Source organism: Rhinolophus sinicus, chromosome 16 (genome assembly GCF_057876585.1).
Source record: "Rhinolophus sinicus isolate RSI-liver-muscle chromosome 16, RSI-T2T, whole genome shotgun sequence".
NCBI classification, from domain to species: domain Eukaryota; kingdom Metazoa; phylum Chordata; class Mammalia; order Chiroptera; family Rhinolophidae; genus Rhinolophus; species Rhinolophus sinicus.
In genome coordinates, this window is record NC_142516.1 from 134,996,940 (window position 1) to 135,014,745 (window position 17,806).

Here is a 17,806-nt window from a genome sequence, read left to right on the forward strand (position 1 = left end):
GGTCTAGCGTGGTTGCCTCATCCTGGGGACTGGCATCGTAGAGATGCTATCCCTGTCTCCCAGAGGGATTTTATTTTTTAAGGCATCCAATGCAGAGCCTTGTGTATAACAAATACTTAGAGAATGGGGTCTGCCTGAATGTATAGAGACCACAATGACAGCTTTCCATTTCATGGACAAGTGCTGTCCAATAGAAATATAATGTAAGCTACATACTATGTAATTTTACATTTTCTAGTAACCACATTAAAAAATAAACAGGTTAAATTAATTGTAATACATTTTGTTTAACCCAATATATCCAAATATCAATATTAAATTGACATTAATGTAATCAGTATTAAATGATTGGTAAGATATCTTAAATTCTCATTTTCATGCAAAGCCTTCAAAATCTGGTGTATGTCTTACATTTACAGAACATATCATTTCAGACCAGCCACATTTCAGTTGCTCAATGGCCATATTTGGTTAATGGCTGCCTACCATAGGAGACTGAACAAGCATAAATATTTCTTATGTATGTGTGAGTTGTGGTCAAATACATGAAACTCATTCATGTTCTTTGAAGCCCTCTTATACGCAATGAGGTGACAGAAAAACATGAGGCATGGTCTTTTTTCTCGAGGAGTTTCTAGTCCAGTTAAGAAAATACACATCCCAAAATTAAGTTGAACTTTAAATGGATATGATTCAGGTACTAGTAAGGATAACTAGGAAGTATATGCTCGATTGACAAGATGGCTAATAATTATCCTTAGGAATTCTAGGGAGGGATACTTCAGGCTCATGCAGTAGAGGAAGACTTGAGTCTAGTTTTGAAAGATGGGTAAGACTTGGATTGCTGGAAAAGATGGGGAAGGTGTTTTGGTTGAATGAAACTGATCATAGCTTCTTTTGTTTTTAGGGTTGAAAGTTTGCGGAGTCCTGAGGCTTTCAGACTGAGAAAGACTTTCTTCTCTCACTGTCAATCTCCACCATGATTCATAGCCTTTTCTTGATCAACTCCTCAGGAGATATTTTCCTGGAGAAACATTGGAAAAGTGTGGTCAGTCTTTCTGTTTGTGATTACTTTTTTGAGGCACAAGAGAGAGCTACTGAGGCAGAAAACGTACCACCAGTTATCCCTACCCCTCACCACTATCTCTTAAGTGTTTACCGGCACAAGATCTTTTTTGTGGCTGTGATCCAGACGGAGGTCCCTCCTCTATTTGTCATTGAATTTCTTCACCGAGTAGTGGACACATTTCAGGTATGTGAATGTGAAGACGTTCATACATGTAAATTATAAAGTATCTGTCTAGCTCTGTTTCCATTGTATTCAGCCTCAATAAGGAACTTGTAAAAAAAGCAAAACTCTGACATTGCTCACTTCCTCTCCCATTTGATAAGATTCTTGCTTCGATTTATGGAATTGACTGCATCTAAAATTGAATACTTTGAACCTGTTGCATGAGAGAGGAACCCTACTGGGTAGATTGTGTACAGTCATTTCAGTTCTTGAGATTGGAATTGTCCTACTTTTTTCACAAATCAGAGGAGTTTAGTTTATTGTTTTTTTTTAAATAGTGAACTTGATGCTGACCATTGTTAACTATGTTTCTTTGAGTTGTATCAAAAAGTGATGAGTGTGTAAAGATATGTATTTTTTTTTTAAGTAGAAAAGCTAAGTAATGCTTCTTTTCACTCTCCCTGGCAGGGGAAATTTGTGCATCCACACTTCATCTTGGGTCTGGGGTGCTTACCCACAGCACAGGAGCACTAGTGATGAGCAAACTTAAGACTGGAAAATCTTCCGTACCCGTTAAGAATTTAAGTAATACATTTTACAAGATACAGCTTTCATTTTAAGTTTTTGTTTCAGGAATAGATTTGAAGATCCTGAGGAGTAGGTACAGGGGAGGTTAGTTATACTAGGATGTCAGTACCGTTTATAGCACAGGATTTTAGGCTGCCCAGACTCTGAATTCAGACAGTGGAATCCTCTCCTTAAAAAAATTTCTCAACTTCTAACTGTTGTGGTTATTTGCATAATTCAAATGAGAAATGAGAAGCAAGGGCCCTTTGGTTCAACTTCTTGTCATGTGAGGTCTGGAATTAGTCATATGAATACAGAAATTGTGGAATTGGAGAAGAAGACGATAAAAATTTTAAAACAAGTCAAAGAGTCCTTTCATTTGCACTCATATCTACATCACATGTCTGGAACAGCTTTCGTTCCAAGAGAATTATGTTTTATAATTTTTCCCACAAATATTTTCTGATAGTTCTATTCTGGGATTCCAGTTCTCATGTGGTATACTAGGTCCTGGTATACTAGGTCCTTCCCACAGTGAAAACCTGAGAATTGTAAGCCCCAATTTGTGGAGGGACTGTAAGTAGAAAAACCTAGTAGTTACGATCTTAAACCACTCTAACTGGGCCTTGTTATGATTTCCACATGATACTTTAGCCCTTCCTAAGATTAACAGTCCCATTGGTGAAACTCAGCTTCAGCTTCATGTTGTCATACCAATATTACGTAATTAATTTTCAGTTTGGTGCAAAAGTAATTGCGGTTTTTGCAATTATTTTTAATTTTTTAAACTGCAATTACTTTTGCACCAATCTAATACAAGACAGGAAGTAAGAGAAGTTGTTTAATCTAGTTGAAACCACAGAAAAATTCAGGAAAACAGTAAAGTGGCTAGTTTGGAAGTTTGGGACTTCAGAGTTTGTCATTTTTGAATGGATACATTCTGATTTTGATGTCTTATCTGATGTGTGTTCTCTCTGGCTGTATTATTTTTCTTGGACTAGAATATAATGGAAGAGTTTCAGCTATACAATTGCAATGACTTTTGCTATAGCAGTTTGTCATACTTAAAAAGTCTCCTTTTCAACTGCTCAATTCATGTTCCATCTGATTTATAAAATCTAGTGAGGTATTTTATTCATTTTTCAAAATAAAATCACTCTTGGGAAGGAAATGTGTAACCTTTTCCCCCCTTAATTCCTCATTTTTTAAGGAAGAAATGTTTTGTTTTAGAAACACAAAATGCTCTTGGATATTGGAATGGCTCTGATAATTGACATTATCTGATATAATATAGATCACATCTGGAGTCCGCAGTCAATTTTGGGTGTCATAATTTGGGAGAATATTGGAAAACTAGAGCATATTCAAAGAAATGGCAAGATGGTAAAACGATCTAGAAACCATACTATAGCATCAACAATGGAAGGATCAAGCAGGGAATTTAGCCATGAGAAAAAAAATTGAAGTGGAAGCCTGTAGATGTCTTCAAATAACTGTATCTTCAAATAAATTTAATTCATTGTTATATAAACTTGTCCTGTAAGGCAGATTTAGGAAGCAAATTTTAGTTTAGCAAAAGAAAGAACTTTCTAATAATCAGAACTATGCATGAATAGAATGGGCTTTCTCAAAAAGGGTAAATTTCCATTCAGTGGATGAATTCAAAGAGGGTTGTATGATCGTCTCAGAGATCCAGTAGAAGACATGACTGACATTGCTAGAAGAGCACACCAAATGACTACAAGCATTTCTTTGTAAATGATTTCATCATGTGTCACACTTTACATATAGTGCTTTTAAGTTTACAAAGCACTTTTGTATATATTATCGTTGAATCAATCATACTCTGTTCTTACAACATCCTTGTGCATCCAGTGGTATTATCCTTATTATGCTATTAAAGAAATCAAGACCCAAATTAGTTTGCATGACTTAATCTGATTGGAATCCAGTGCTTTTTCCACAACCCAGATAACTTAGTATCTACATTTACCTTTTGTTAATAAAGGTACAAAGCGTTCTTAGAATCCTAGCATCGTAGAGTAGGGATGATCCAAAGAGATTATCTGGTATGCTAGCTCATCCTCCTCATTTTATTTTATTTCCTTCTCAGTTCTTATTAGCTGCATGAATGTTAAGGCATAGCACTACAGTAAGGGTTAAAAGATTTTTAGGTCCAATCATTATCACATTATTATCATTTTGCATAGTTCTTTCAAATTCTTGTTCATAGCACATATAATAGTCTAGATTCAGTTTTGTATTCAGCATATTTTATCTAGTTGAAGAAACTAACCCAAAGAGGTTAAATGACTTACTCTAGTTTATAAAAGAAGTTAGTAATGACGCTAGTACTATAAGCCAGTCCAGTGTTCTTTCTACCAAATCAACTCCCTAAGAGAACTGGGGTTATGCTTCATTCCCTCATTGTAGAAGACTATCCCAGAAACATTGAGTAAACACATATGGGCAGGACTAGATCCTTATTCTCTAGGAACATTCTTTCACTTAATATAGTCTCTGAGTGATAAATGTATATCTTGTATTTTCATCAGGATTATTTTGGAGTCTGTTCAGAGCCAGTGATCAAAGACAATGTGGTTGTGGTTTATGAGGTATTGGAAGAGATGCTTGACAATGGGTTTCCATTAGCTACCGAGTCAAACATCCTCAAAGAACTGATAAAGCCTCCCACTATCCTTCGAACAGTTGTCAACACCATAACAGGTATGGAAAAGGGGGAAACCCACAGAAAGCTGCTGCCATCCGGGGTGTGGCTTACTTCAGTATTGTGCATTGTTTTAAGTATTTATCTTTGGGGATCTCAAATGTCTAGGTGCCTTAATTTTGTTCTTTATGGTCTTTGAGTATGACCTGAAATAGATTTTTGTTATGTAGAAAATATCCTGTCTTGAATGTCAGAATGAAGTGTTCTCCTTTAGAAATAATTTTTTCCAATTATAGAAAAAACATGATTATTGTAGAAACATTAGAAATACAGAAAAACACAAAGAACATAAAAATAACTCTTAATCTCACCACACTTATAACAAACTGGTGTATATTTTTTTTTGTCTTTTCTAGACTGATGGATGATGGTGGATGGATAAACCATCATCCATCCACTCTTGTATATTTTTTAACCTTTTACCAATATTTTGTGAACTTTATCCCATAATGATAACTATTCTACATCATTTTTAGTGACTTTACAATTTTATGTCATATAGAATAGACTCTAAGTTATTTACTCAGTCCCTATTTATGATATTTCTGATTTTTCCTTTTTTCAAATAACAAGCAATTAGCATTCTTATACTTACATCATTGTGTACATCTAGGATGGTCTCTTTTCAGTACTAAAAATAGAAGTGCTGGATAAAAGAGTGTGCACATTTTAAGGAGTTTAATTCATTGTACCAAATTGCCCTCCAGAAAAGTTACACTAATTTATACTTTCAGTAGCAATTTCTGTGTACTCTAGTCAACTTTTGTATTATTATTATTGTTATTATTCTCATTATTATTTTATTATTAATGTTTTAAAAACTTTGGCCATTTAAGTTTAGTGATATCTTACTTACATACTCATTTTTTATTACTAAGAAGGTTAAAACCTGTTCAAATGTTTATTGATTATTTTTCCTCTATTGTGAATTACATTTTAGTATCCCTTGCCCATTTTTTTTTTTTTTTGGTTGAAATGTTTTTCTTTTTTTATTCTAATTTAAAAGAACTCCTTCCATTTAAGGATATTAAACTATCATATATTGGAAATATACCTGATAGTTTGTAAGAGTTCTTTATATATTTTGAAAACTCTGTTACAGATATTTTCTCACAATCTGCCCCTTGTCATTTGACATTGTTCATCATGTTGTTTAGCCACATTAAAAAAATTTTTGATTTAGTAAAATTATTCTGCTTCATTAAGGTTTTACATTTTGGGTCTCACTAAATATATAAATAGGTTTTTAATGGAATTTGACAAACTGATTGAAAAGTGTGTTTTAAAAAGTATAAATATGCAAGAACAGCTAGGATAATTTTGAAAAAGAATTACAAAGAGATTGGAAAGATTTGCCCTGTCAAATATCAAGATATATTAAGTTCATAAGGTACACAAGACAAAAACTCATAGAATAGATATATACGAGTAGTATGAAGTTTTGGTATTTTAAAAAATATAGTAGTGCCCCAGTAATAGACAAATAGATGATTGGGATAAAATAGAAAGTCCAGAAACAGACCCTAGCTTTTATAGGAAATTGGTATAGATAGATGTGGTCATATATCAAATCAGTAGTCCAGGGGACCAATTGTTAAGTACATTGTATTGGGACAGTCAGCTTTGATACAGAAAAAAAATGAAGTCCCCTTACTCATTCTATACACAAAATAAGTTCCATCTAGAGCAAAGAGTTAAACCAAACAAACTTTATAATTCTTAAAAGAAAACATAGGAGAATGTCTTTTGGATCTTCTTTTATAAAAAATATATTTTCTTTTAGTTCTTTTATGGTTTTATTTTTGGATTTTTTTAATCCATTTGAAAATTATCTTGGTATACAATATAAGGTAAAGTTCTATGTTTATTTCTCCAAATTGTCAGTTTTCCTAGCAACATTCATTATATAATTTATCCTTTCCCCCATTTTCAAATGATATTTTTATCTTGTACTAAGTCATTATGGATTCTTGATCTTTTGTTTTAGGCTTCCCTGCCCTATTATCAGACTGATTTAATTATAGTTTGATGATATGTTTTAATTCCTAGTGCATCTGTTTAAGAAAACAAATTTGTTTGTGTTTTCAATATTCTGGGCTCGTTTTAAACCTTAAAAGCTTTGTTAGTGCCTGAATCATTTATAAATAATATGAAGTCATTTTCCTGAATCTCAGTTAAATCTAGAAAAAGGTATCTGAGAACCACTTTTGAAAAGCTGAAATGTTTGTAAACAGCTAAATAGATGTGTGTTTGTTGTTTCTTTCTTTAGATTAAAAATATCCAGGTTAAATAAGAAGGAAATAGATTTTGAATTAGTTGTACTATTTCATAATTTTAATATAGAATCTTTAAATTAAAAAAAAATATATATATATATTTTTGATGCCTGTGGGGGGGGGGAAACAAGTTAAGGAATGGATTTACAGTTCTTATAGACAGGGAAAGATCTAATTTTTATTCTTAAGTTTCAGTATTGGTATAAGAGAAATTATGTTGATGTATACATTTTAATACCTAACATAAATGTACCTAAGAGCCTACCTCAAATTAGAATACTGTATTTACCCATGAAAATTTTATATCAATATGTAGATTACCATCCCTGCTGAAAGCCAATACATTATTTAAGCTGCAAGCTATTGTGGAATTTGAGAGACCAAGTTCAAGTTACTTTCAAAACCAAAATATGATATCTGTTACTCAGGTAACTTTTTTAACCTTAATTCTGCTTGAGAAGGCAGACCAGATGGCGACAAGTTTTTAAAATAGACTAGGTTACCCATGTAGAAGTTGGGAAAATTCTCATCATATTTTACAATTTTCTTCAGTTGTGTGCATGAATCGTGGGAGCGTAGAAGCTTCTAGGGAAGTGTTCTATGATTATTAGATAATTGGTTACATCTAATTATCAAATTGGAATGAAATTACAGTAATATTCATTGTCTCAGGAAGCACCAATGTGGGTGATCAGCTTCCCACTGGGCAGCTGTCGGTGGTGCCTTGGCGACGGACGGGGGTGAAATATACCAACAATGAAGCTTATTTTGATGTGATTGAAGAGATTGATGCCATCATTGATAAATCAGGTAGGTGCTTTTATTCTGTTCTCAGAATTATAAAAATTGAAAGGGGTCCCTTTCACATAATGCTTGCTATCATCAGAATTATGCCCCATTCAAAATCTTTCATTTTAAGTTAGTGCCTACTTTGTGTCAGGCACTGTGCTAAATACTGAGAATGGACTTAAATATCATGATGCAGATGACATGATCATCTATGTAGAAACCCCTAAAGACTCAACCAACAACTGTTAGAACTAATAAATTCAGTAAAGTTGCAGGATAAACAATCAACATATAAAAGTAGTGGCATTTCTAAGTACAAACCACAGATTATTCTAAAAGGAAATTTAAAAAACGGTCCTATTTAAAATAGCAAAAAAAAAAAAAGAATAAAATACTTAGGAATAAACTTAACCAAAGAGGTGAAAGATTTGTACACTGAAAATTATAAAACATTAATGAAGAAAATTAAAGACACAGATAAATAGAAAGACATTTGTATTCACAGATTGGAAGAATGAATATTATTATAATGTCCATGATACCCAAAGTGATCTATAGATTCAGTGCTATCCCCATCAAAATCCCAATGGCATTCTTTACAGAAATCGAAAAAACAATCCTAAAATTCATATGGAACCAAGAAAGACCCCAAGTAGCCAAAGCAGTCTTGAGCAAGAACAAAGCTGGAGACTTCACATTTCCTGATTTCAAAATATATTACAAAACTATGTTAATCAAAACAGTATGGTACTGACATAAAATGAGATATATAGACCTATGAGACAGAATATACAGCTCAGAAATAAAACCATGCATTTACAATAAACCAATCTTCTACAAGAGTGCCAAGAATATACAATGGGGGAAGGATAGTCTCTTCATTAAATGGTGTTGGGAAAACTGTCCACCTACAGAAGAATAAAATTGAACCCTTATTGTACACCATATATAGAAATCAATTCAAAATGGTTTCAAGACTTAAACATAAGACATGAAACTGTAAAACTATCGGAAGAAATGATAGGGAAAAAGCTTCCTGACACTGATCTGGGCAATGATTTTTTTAGTTACAACACCAAAAGCAACGGCAACAAAAGCAAAAATAAACAAGTTGGACTGCATTAAACTAAAAAGCTCCTGCACAGCAAAGGAAACAGCAGAGTGAAAAGGCAGCCTACACATGGGAGAAAATACTTGTAAACCATCTATCTAACTTGTAAACCTGTTAAGGGACTAATATCCAAAATATATAAGGAATTCATACGACTCAATAGCAAAACAAAACAAAAAACATAATGTGATTTAAAAGTGGACATAAGACCTGAATAGACATTTTTCAAAAGAAGACATACAGTTGGCCAGCAGGTAAATGAAGAGGTGCTCAACATAATTAATCATCAGGGAAATGCGAATCAAAAACTACAATGAAATGTCGCCTCATACCAATTAGAATGGGATGTAGGGTATAGCATAAAAAATATAGTCAATAATATTGTAATAACTATGTATAGTGCCAGGTGGGTACTAGACTAGTCAGGGGGGTTACTTCTTAAATTATGTAAATGTCTAACCACTATGCTGTACTCCTGAAATTAATATAATGACTTAATTGATGGGTTTGCTTTCCTGTTTGAGAGTTTCTATATCTCATCTTCAAATATGTGTTATATTTGGTGTCTTTCATTTGCAGTGAAGGGGTTAATTGCTTTTTCCCTTGCTTATATCCAGGGATCCTCAGCCGTTTCTTTTCTCTACATGATTCTCACTTACGATACCCTCACATTGATGATATCTCCCGTTACATCACTATCATTATTATTACATTGTTGTCAGCAAAGTTTCTCAACAAATGAATTATACAAATGTCTAACCACCATGCTGTACACCTGAAACTAATATAAAATAATATTGGATATCAACTGTAATTGAAAAATAATTTTATATCATTTTGCTAACCATTGTCACCCCAACAAATTTAATTTAAAAAAAGATAGTAAAAAAGAAAGATTTTCAACATTATTTAACAAAGGGAGGAAAAAATGTGAAGGGGAATAAGAGGTCCAAATTTCCAGGTGTAAAACAAATAAGTCATGGGGATGTAATGTACAGCATGGGGAATATAGTCAATATTGTGACAGCATAGTACGGTGTCAGATGGTTGCTGGACTTATCATGGTGATCGCTTCTTTAGATATAGACATGTTGAGTAACTATGGTGGACACCTGAAACTAATAGAATGTTGTATGTTAACTATATTTTAATGAAAATCTTTTTAAAAAGACAAAATATAAGTGTTGGCAATGATGTGGAGAACAGGGAACCCTTGTACACTGTTGGTGGGAATGTAAATTGGTACAGCCATTATGGAAAACGGTATAGTAATGCAAAAATGAACTACTGATACACCCAGCAACATGAATGAATCTCACAGTGTCAAGCAAGAAACTCAGATGCATAAGGTTATATACAGTTGTATACATTTATATGAAGTTTGAGAACAGGTGCGACTTAATCTACAGTAATCGAGTTTTAAGAACTCGAATTAACTAGGTTGGGCAAGAAGAGCATGCTGGGATGCTACAAAGGTTCCACATCTTGGTGTGGGTGGTATTTCATAGGTGTGTACATATTTAAACATTCATTGAGCTGTACACTTAAGATTTTTACATTTTACTCTAAGTTTTACCTCAATAAAAAAAGTTAAAAAACAAATCAACAACTAGATGGCTAGATCATGAAGTCTTATATGCTATTTTAAGGAGAACTATTTAGAGCAATTGAAAAGGTTTAAATTGGGGAGTAACTTGAACAGATTTGTAGTTTAGAACTGTCAATCTGGCTACAGTGTGAAGAATGGCTTGAAGTGGGGTAAGACTGAAGGCAGAAAAAGCGGGAGGCTGTTGAGTAAGTCACAAATATGGATATCAACAATGGTAGTGAGAATGAAGAGGAATGAATAGGTTTAAGAGACGAGTCATAAAAGAGGAATTGATCATTGATTGGATATGGGCACTGAAGAAGTAGAAGGGGTCAAGGATTTTCTTTCTAACTTCAGCAACAGGATTAGTTTAAAGTGCCTCCATGACATCCAAGTGGAGGTGTCCAATTGGCTAAACTGGAATAAAAGATTAGGAAATAATTGGCCATCAATGAAAACTGAAGATTGGGAAGTAGATAAAGTAACCCCAGGGGAGGGTTGAGTGAAAGAAAAGAGAAGTTCAGAACTATGAAAAAGCATAGACATTTAAAGGATGTGAGAAGAAACAGAAAGAGGAAGAGGAGCTAGAAAAGTAGAAACGTTGGAGAGGGGAGGATTTTGAAAAGGAAGAGGGAGTCACTGTTGACAAATGCTACGGAGAGATCCTGTACGTAGGATAAAGACCAAAAGTGTCCATTCGATTTAGCAGCAAAGCTCATTGGTGACATCAGGGAGAGCAGTTTCTGGTATGAAATTTTTTGAACCATTGGTTAAGATAATGATGTTCTCTGTTGGATTCTGGTACTAGACTGAAAACTTCTTTAGGCTAATAACTATCTTATTAATCTTTTATCCCCATTACTTCATATTAGTGTCTCATACTTAACATGCAGTTGATAAATGTTTGGAAGGATGGACATATGGATTAGGTAGATGAATTGGATGGAGGGACAGAAGGAAAGAAGAAAGAGAATGAGGGAGGGAGGGAGGAAGGAAATAAGTTGGGAAGGGCAAGAGAAAGTAAAGGAGGGAGGAAATAAGTCAGGAAAGACAGGGAAGAGTTGCGTAACCTCTTACCTCCTGTCTTGCTCCCGTCTCAGGTTCCACAGTCACTGCGGAGATCCAGGGGGTGATTGATGCCTGTGTCAAGCTGACAGGAATGCCAGACCTTACACTTTCCTTCATGGTAAAAGCCTGGACCAGAGATTTAGTTCTTGGGATGGGAAGTTAAATGCTTTTGGAAACACAGAGTGAGTGGTAAGAATGAAATGGAGCAAGAAGCAATAACTAAGGACAGCCACAAAACTTACGTCAGCCTTGAATTTTCTATAAGTAACTACAGAATGTGTGTGTGTGTGTTTTAATAAGAACAGCATCTAAATTACTCCCGAAAGAAATATGGATGTTTAATTCCTATTTCTTGCTTTTCCTTGCCTGGTAACTATAGAACCCCAGGTTACTGGATGATGTGAGCTTCCATCCTTGTGTTCGCTTCAAGCGCTGGGAATCCGAGCGTATCCTCTCCTTCATCCCTCCCGATGGAAACTTTCGCCTGCTCTCTTACCATGTCAGTGCGCAGAAGTAAGCAGCCCTTATAATTAAGAACGGAATCTGTGTATATGGGTATGTGTGGAAACATTATCTGTAGTGATTAAGAACTCTGGCTCTGGAGTTACCTGGGTTCAAATTCCAGCTTCTATACTTACTAATAGGGTAACCTCAGGTGAATCGCTTAATCTTTCTGTGTCTGTTTTCTTATCTGTAAGTTGAAAATAATAAAAGTCCCTTGTTCTGAGGGTTAAGTAAGAGAATCTAAATAGTGCTTATCACAAAATAAGTACTCCTCGAGTTTTCTGCTATTATTTGTGTTGTTTTGATTATATGTCTAAACAAGAACATTTTTTTCTTAAATTGGAATCTGAATACACCTGTATTCAGTCCCCCTCTGAACCAAAAGAAGCATTAAATAATGCAACAGAAACGACAAAATGCACTGATTTTTGGTCTTAAACAGTCTCTGTAATATGAAGTCGAAGGGTTTTGGGAAGCCCTTACTAGAAGGTCTGCGGCCTGAAGAGAGCCACGAGACCTCAGAGCCACCAACACCTTCCTGTGTGATTTGGAATAAACAATTTAGGAAAATATCTGAGTGCTTGAGAGCAAAGGCTCTGGAATCAGACTGCCTAGACTTAAACCTCACCTTCGGTGCTTATGATATGTGACCTTGGATAAGTTACTTAACCTCAGTTAAGTATAAGGATATCAGTATTCATCTATAAAATCAGGGTAGTAGCAGCACCTACTTCGATCTTATGGGGAAGAGTAAATGAGATAATAGAAAGCATTTAGCATTCTTGGCACTCGGGAAGTGCTCAATAGGTGTTAAAAACTGTCACTACTTTAGTATTATTCTGTGGCTTCCCTATTTCCTCTTCTGTCAAATCATGACAACCTACCCTCCTTCATAGGGTTCTGTAAGGATCAGATGAGGTCAAGTAAAAGCTCTCTCAAGAAGTTATGAAATGTCCATGATGTACAAATATTCCTCTCCCAAGTACAAATAATTATTGATCACATGTCACAAAGTAAAACATAGAAATACAGTGGCTCCTAATTTCTGTTTATAGTGCCTTTCTCATAGTAGGCTTAGTATATTCTTTGACTTTGTTGATATTATCCAGTCATTAGAAGAGTTAGTTTACTTACTAAGACAGCATCGTAGTTTTACCCAAGAAAATAAAAAATAAATAAAAAAATATAATCATCAAAGATTGCTAGAGGTTCTGTTTCTGTGCTTAATTTTTAAGACAAAGAATAAGGGAGTGGGTAAGGGAGGAAAAGCCGCCAACAGGGCAAAAAAGGAGGAAAGGTTGCCATTTTTCCAATGCGTTAATGAAATGGGCTTTTGTCTTTTCCAGTTTGGTGGCAATTCCAGTGTATGTCAAACATAACATCAGTTTCCGGGACAGTAGTTCACTTGGACGCTTTGAAATAACGGTAGGACCTAAGCAGACTATGGGGAAGACCATCGAGGGAGTGATTGTCACCAGCCAGATGCCCAAAGGGGTCCTGAATATGAGCCTCACTCCCTCTCAGGGGACACACACATTTGACCCAGTTACCAAGGTAGGAGAATAAGCAGGAGGTTTTGAATTGCTGATGTTAAATAGAAATAACTCTGCAGGAGCTCTCCACATAGACCTTATCCCTTGTGGAAAGGGGAGATTAATCAAAGGGACGTTGTTTTCTCCTTGAGATAATTTACGATAACAAATAGTGTTCTCTGTTGAAAAACACCCTAGAAGCAGCTTCTAATATTGTGAACAGATACCCTGACGTTAGAGCTCAACTGCCTCCCAGGAAGGGTTCCACTGAAACTTCTGCTTGTTTTTTAATTTGAAGATGCTGTCTTGGGATGTAGGAAAAATAAATCCCCAAAAGCTACCAAGTTTGAAGGGGACCATGAGTCTTCAGGCTGGAGCTTCCAAACCAGATGAGAACCCCACAATTAACCTGCAGTTCAAGATCCAGCAGCTGGCCATTTCTGGTAAGTGCCCCACAGCTTAGGTGGCTTTGAAGAGAACAGAAATGGCTTTCTCCAATAAGGCACAGACATCAAAAAGCCTTCTGGTGGCTCCCCATTCACAAAGTTTGTTTTCATTACCTGATGTGTAATCTGTAGTAAAACCTGTTCTAGCAAATTTCTGGGGAAAATTTGCAATCCTTACTTTGAAGTTGGCTTAAGTGACTTGAATAAAAGTGTCTAAGACAGATGAGAAAGAAACAATATTGGTAGGCGTAGGTGTTCCCAGGCAGTTGTAGAATCCTAGGGTTGTCAATTTGAGGTTCCCAAGGTTTTCAGTATGGGAGTGCTTCTGCACTCTCAGCTGGTAGCTGAAAAGAATAATTTCCTCTCCTTTCTCTCAATTTCAGAGGCCTTTCCCATTTGCTTTTATTATCATTTAGAACCCTTGGGCCTATCCACGTCAGTCCACTATAGTCTACACCTACCTTAGGATAATAGTAAGAATAATAGTTACCACTTACTGGGCATTTATTAAGTGCCACGCACTGTTTTAAGCTCTTTTCATCTATTATTTAATCCTCAGAACAATTCTGTAAGATAGACAGGAGATGACTTGAGCTTTATATGAAGTTCCTGTTTTTCTTTACCAACAGACCTTGTCTAATTTAAGTGATTAGAATTCACTTAAATTATAACCTCTTTCATCTTAAAACTCTTAACAAACTTTAGAGCTCTATATAATGTAAAATATTTTTTGCTTAGTACAGTGAGACTACTAGGAAGCATTCGTTTATTCATTATTTTTCATTAGTCATTCATTTAGGTATAATTTCATTATTAATTCACTGATTTTTGTTGTTATTATTAATTCATGTACTCCATCCAGTAACTTGAGAAAAGCATGCAGTGGCCTTATTTTTCCTTTAACCCTCATTTCAGTCTGTATATAACTTTCTGAACTTTCTATTTCAGGAACAGGTCTTCTAAAAGGATAATTTTTGGTTGGAGCAATTTTTTATGATCAGTGTTATGTACCAAGAGTGAAGAATCTGTTAGCTTCATTCACGTGGTATAAATAAAGGAAACTATTTTTCTGCTTCATTGTTACAACTATCTCTAGTCCACTGATCTCTTTGAATTGAAATGAATTTAAAGTTATGCTACATGCTTCTTTTGAATAATGCTTATGTCATATTTTCCTTTCCTTCCAGGACTCAAAGTGAACCGTCTGGATATGTACGGAGAAAAGTACAAACCCTTTAAGGGCATAAAATACATGACCAAAGCTGGAAAATTCCAAGTTCGAACCTGAAGGGAGAGTTTTACGAAGGGAACAGTCATGAACACTTTTTCATTTCTTACTTGTCTAAAAGTAAAAAAATATCAGCCTGTCTCCTAGGTCAGTCCCCTTCTGGATTCATCCGCTCCCTTTTTTCCTTAGCCTTCAGTGCCATGGAACTAATCAAGGGAGAAAAGGGTCGCCAGGGAGCGCTGGACAGAACTGACACAATCAGCAGCAATTCGGCTCTTACAGAAGACCTGTGCGATGGAGGGAGGCCAGAGATGCTTGATACCATATTTAACGATTTTTAACGTGGTTACCATAGGAAAAGACTAGCATTTGTTACTTGCTTGGCTTTAATTATCTAAAGCCAACGAAAGACTTCTTTGTTACTGTTTTTTAAAGTGGAAAGAAAGATTAGAAAGAAAGGGGGGGGGGGAGAGAGAGAGAGAGAGAGAGAGAGAGAGAGAGAGAGAGAGAGAGAGAGAGAGAGAGAAAGAAAGGAAGGAAAGGAAAGGAAGGGAGCTTGGAAGAAAATGAATGTTAGTCAAGGACAGGCCAGTGAAGGATCTGATCTATGAGGGAGAAGAAAGAGGAAACAGCATTAAAGAAGTATGAGGACACTAGAGTGAAAGTGGCAAGAAAAGCAATCAAGTCTCACATGAAGGAGGTTTGGGAAGAACAGAGTTGAGTTAGTTTCTTTCTGATCCCTCTACTTTCATATATTAAACAACAACAACAACAACAAACATTCGTACTTCTAGAAATGAACTGGAAACTTCTTAAATTCAAGTCCATGATTGACATGGAAAACTCCGGTAGAATCAGATTTTCCCTTAAAGCCCATAACTATATCTGGCCAGTTTTCAGATACTAACTGCTGCTTGCCTTTTGCAGTTGGTCCGTCATCTTCAGTGAGAAGGTGACCTGTCCTCTTCCCAATGGTGGTTGCCTGAAATGCCTCTTTCCCTAACCCAAAACAATCCCACCTTTACAGAATTCACCAGCCTTTTCCCTGTCACCTGAGGAGAGTTTTAGAAAAGCCAATCCCATAAACCCATGGCAGCCAGATTTTGTACGTCATAGTATTGGAGTGTGGATGGCCAGCTCATTCCTCATGAAGGTATACCTCAACTATAGCCCAGTGGTCCCTGATGTCCATTTGTCAGTGCTGTACTGGTACTGGAGTCTGAGCCATCCTGTCCGAAAGTTCTCCGTCAGCATCCCTAAGTAAGAAGAATGCTTGCCATTGAGGGCATGGGTCATCCTTGAAGCTGCTCCGTAGAGTTATTTTCTCAGATTCTTTTGTTTTGTACTCTAATGTATTTATTAACAATAGATATCTACCAGTCTATTTTTGTTTTAAGGCAAAAAAAAAAAAAAAATCCCCTAAAACTTTGAATAAAACTGATCTTATAGGAAGATGGGGCATGTTGATCTCGTGTAACCCAGTTTAAGAAACATGACAACAGAAGGCGTACCTCAGGATTTCCCAATGGATAATTTTTATTCTAGTTCAGTGTGTCTGTTACCCATTTAAATATTTGTATAAAAGACAGGTTTTTAAAAATTATAGCTGAAGTAGTAATATTGTGCTCTGCTTTGTGTATGGAGAAAAATGAAGACATACTCTCCAAACCCTGCAAATTTTCCCTAAAGCCCTATTTCCAAATATGTAAACAAGTTGTTTCTTTTTTTTTGCTAGTTTAATTTTCCTACTTCCTGGACTTGTTTTTGCTGCAGAGTAATGTTGCTTTGTGGTTTTCCTCTGGGATAAATTGTGCTGTATACAATCAGATGTGTTTCGTGCTCCATCACTCCAGAATTTGTTCAGGATTCTTATGTCTCATATACACACCTCCGGTGGTAGGGGAAACATCTCTGCCTGTGGATTCCAGAATACTTGGAGTTACTTCTCCTGAGGGCTCTGAAGGATTTTAAAGTTTCACAGGAAACAACCAATCTTGGTCCCTGAATCTCTTTAGTTTCATAAGTCCAGTTGTTTTATTTCCTTCAGGGCAGCGCATCCTAATTTCAAAGGAAGAACTGAAGGAGACATAAAGTCTCTAGGGTATGGGAGCTGCAGGCCTTAGCATATGAAGCACCTATTACATCACCTGTGTCGCAGACCTTTGAAGTGTGGTGCAGTCATTGCTACCACCCAGCCATGTTAACATATGTAGTGCAGGGTGTCTCAATCAAGCTGTTCAGTTCCATATGTGTTTAACATGTGCAGAAGTATCTTCTTGGTTTAAGTCTTAATAAAATTAAGTTTTACCAGTCCTCTATGTCCTCAACGTTTTCTTACTAGGACTAATGGTAATGGTATACCATGCATGCCTCAGTAGAAGCAGTAAGAAATAAATCAATTCAGGAGGAACTTACTACATTTGTATTTTTCAACCAGCAGACCTAAAGCCATATGTATGGTTTGATTCTCTAGTTACCTCTGGAAGATAGGGGAAGTTGGTATTAGGCATTTTTAAGGTGGTGAGAACAAAGGTCCAGATCAAATTATTTTTCCCCAGTGTGTAAAAGACAAAATCGTTAAAGTTGCTGATTTCCACTGTAATGCTTTCCCCACGCTCTTGGTCTTCTTCGTGGATTAATTAAAACATGAAACGGCTTCAAGGTCATCGACATCTTAACTGTAGCAGATGTCTTGGAAGATAAGACATTGGAAGTCTTTGTAAAGTGTAGACAGATAT

The 17,806-nt window shown here is 35.7% G+C and overlaps 1 protein-coding gene across 2 annotated transcripts in view; it reads left to right on the top strand.

Annotated features, from left to right (window-relative positions):
* AP3M2 (adaptor related protein complex 3 subunit mu 2) overlaps window positions 1-15,600 on the top strand; it is a 51,683-nt gene extending 36,083 nt beyond the window's left edge. The window contains exons 2-9 of one of the 2 annotated variants that reach the window (XM_019742061.3): window positions 908-1,252; window positions 4,354-4,525; window positions 7,475-7,612; window positions 11,391-11,476; window positions 11,738-11,871; window positions 13,209-13,416; window positions 13,693-13,837; window positions 15,028-15,214. In XM_019742061.3, coding sequence (XP_019597620.2) covers window positions 980-1,252; window positions 4,354-4,525; window positions 7,475-7,612; window positions 11,391-11,476; window positions 11,738-11,871; window positions 13,209-13,416; window positions 13,693-13,837; window positions 15,028-15,128 — 1,257 coding nt within the window. In that variant the 5' untranslated portion in view covers window positions 908-979 and the 3' untranslated portion in view covers window positions 15,129-15,214. Of the gene's footprint in view, window positions 1-907; window positions 1,253-4,353; window positions 4,526-7,474; window positions 7,613-11,390; window positions 11,477-11,737; window positions 11,872-13,208; window positions 13,417-13,692; window positions 13,838-15,027 lie in introns of both variants that reach the window. The other variant, XM_019742060.3, reaches the window with a different exon arrangement.
* Window positions 15,601-17,806: the final 2,206 nt, after the last annotated feature.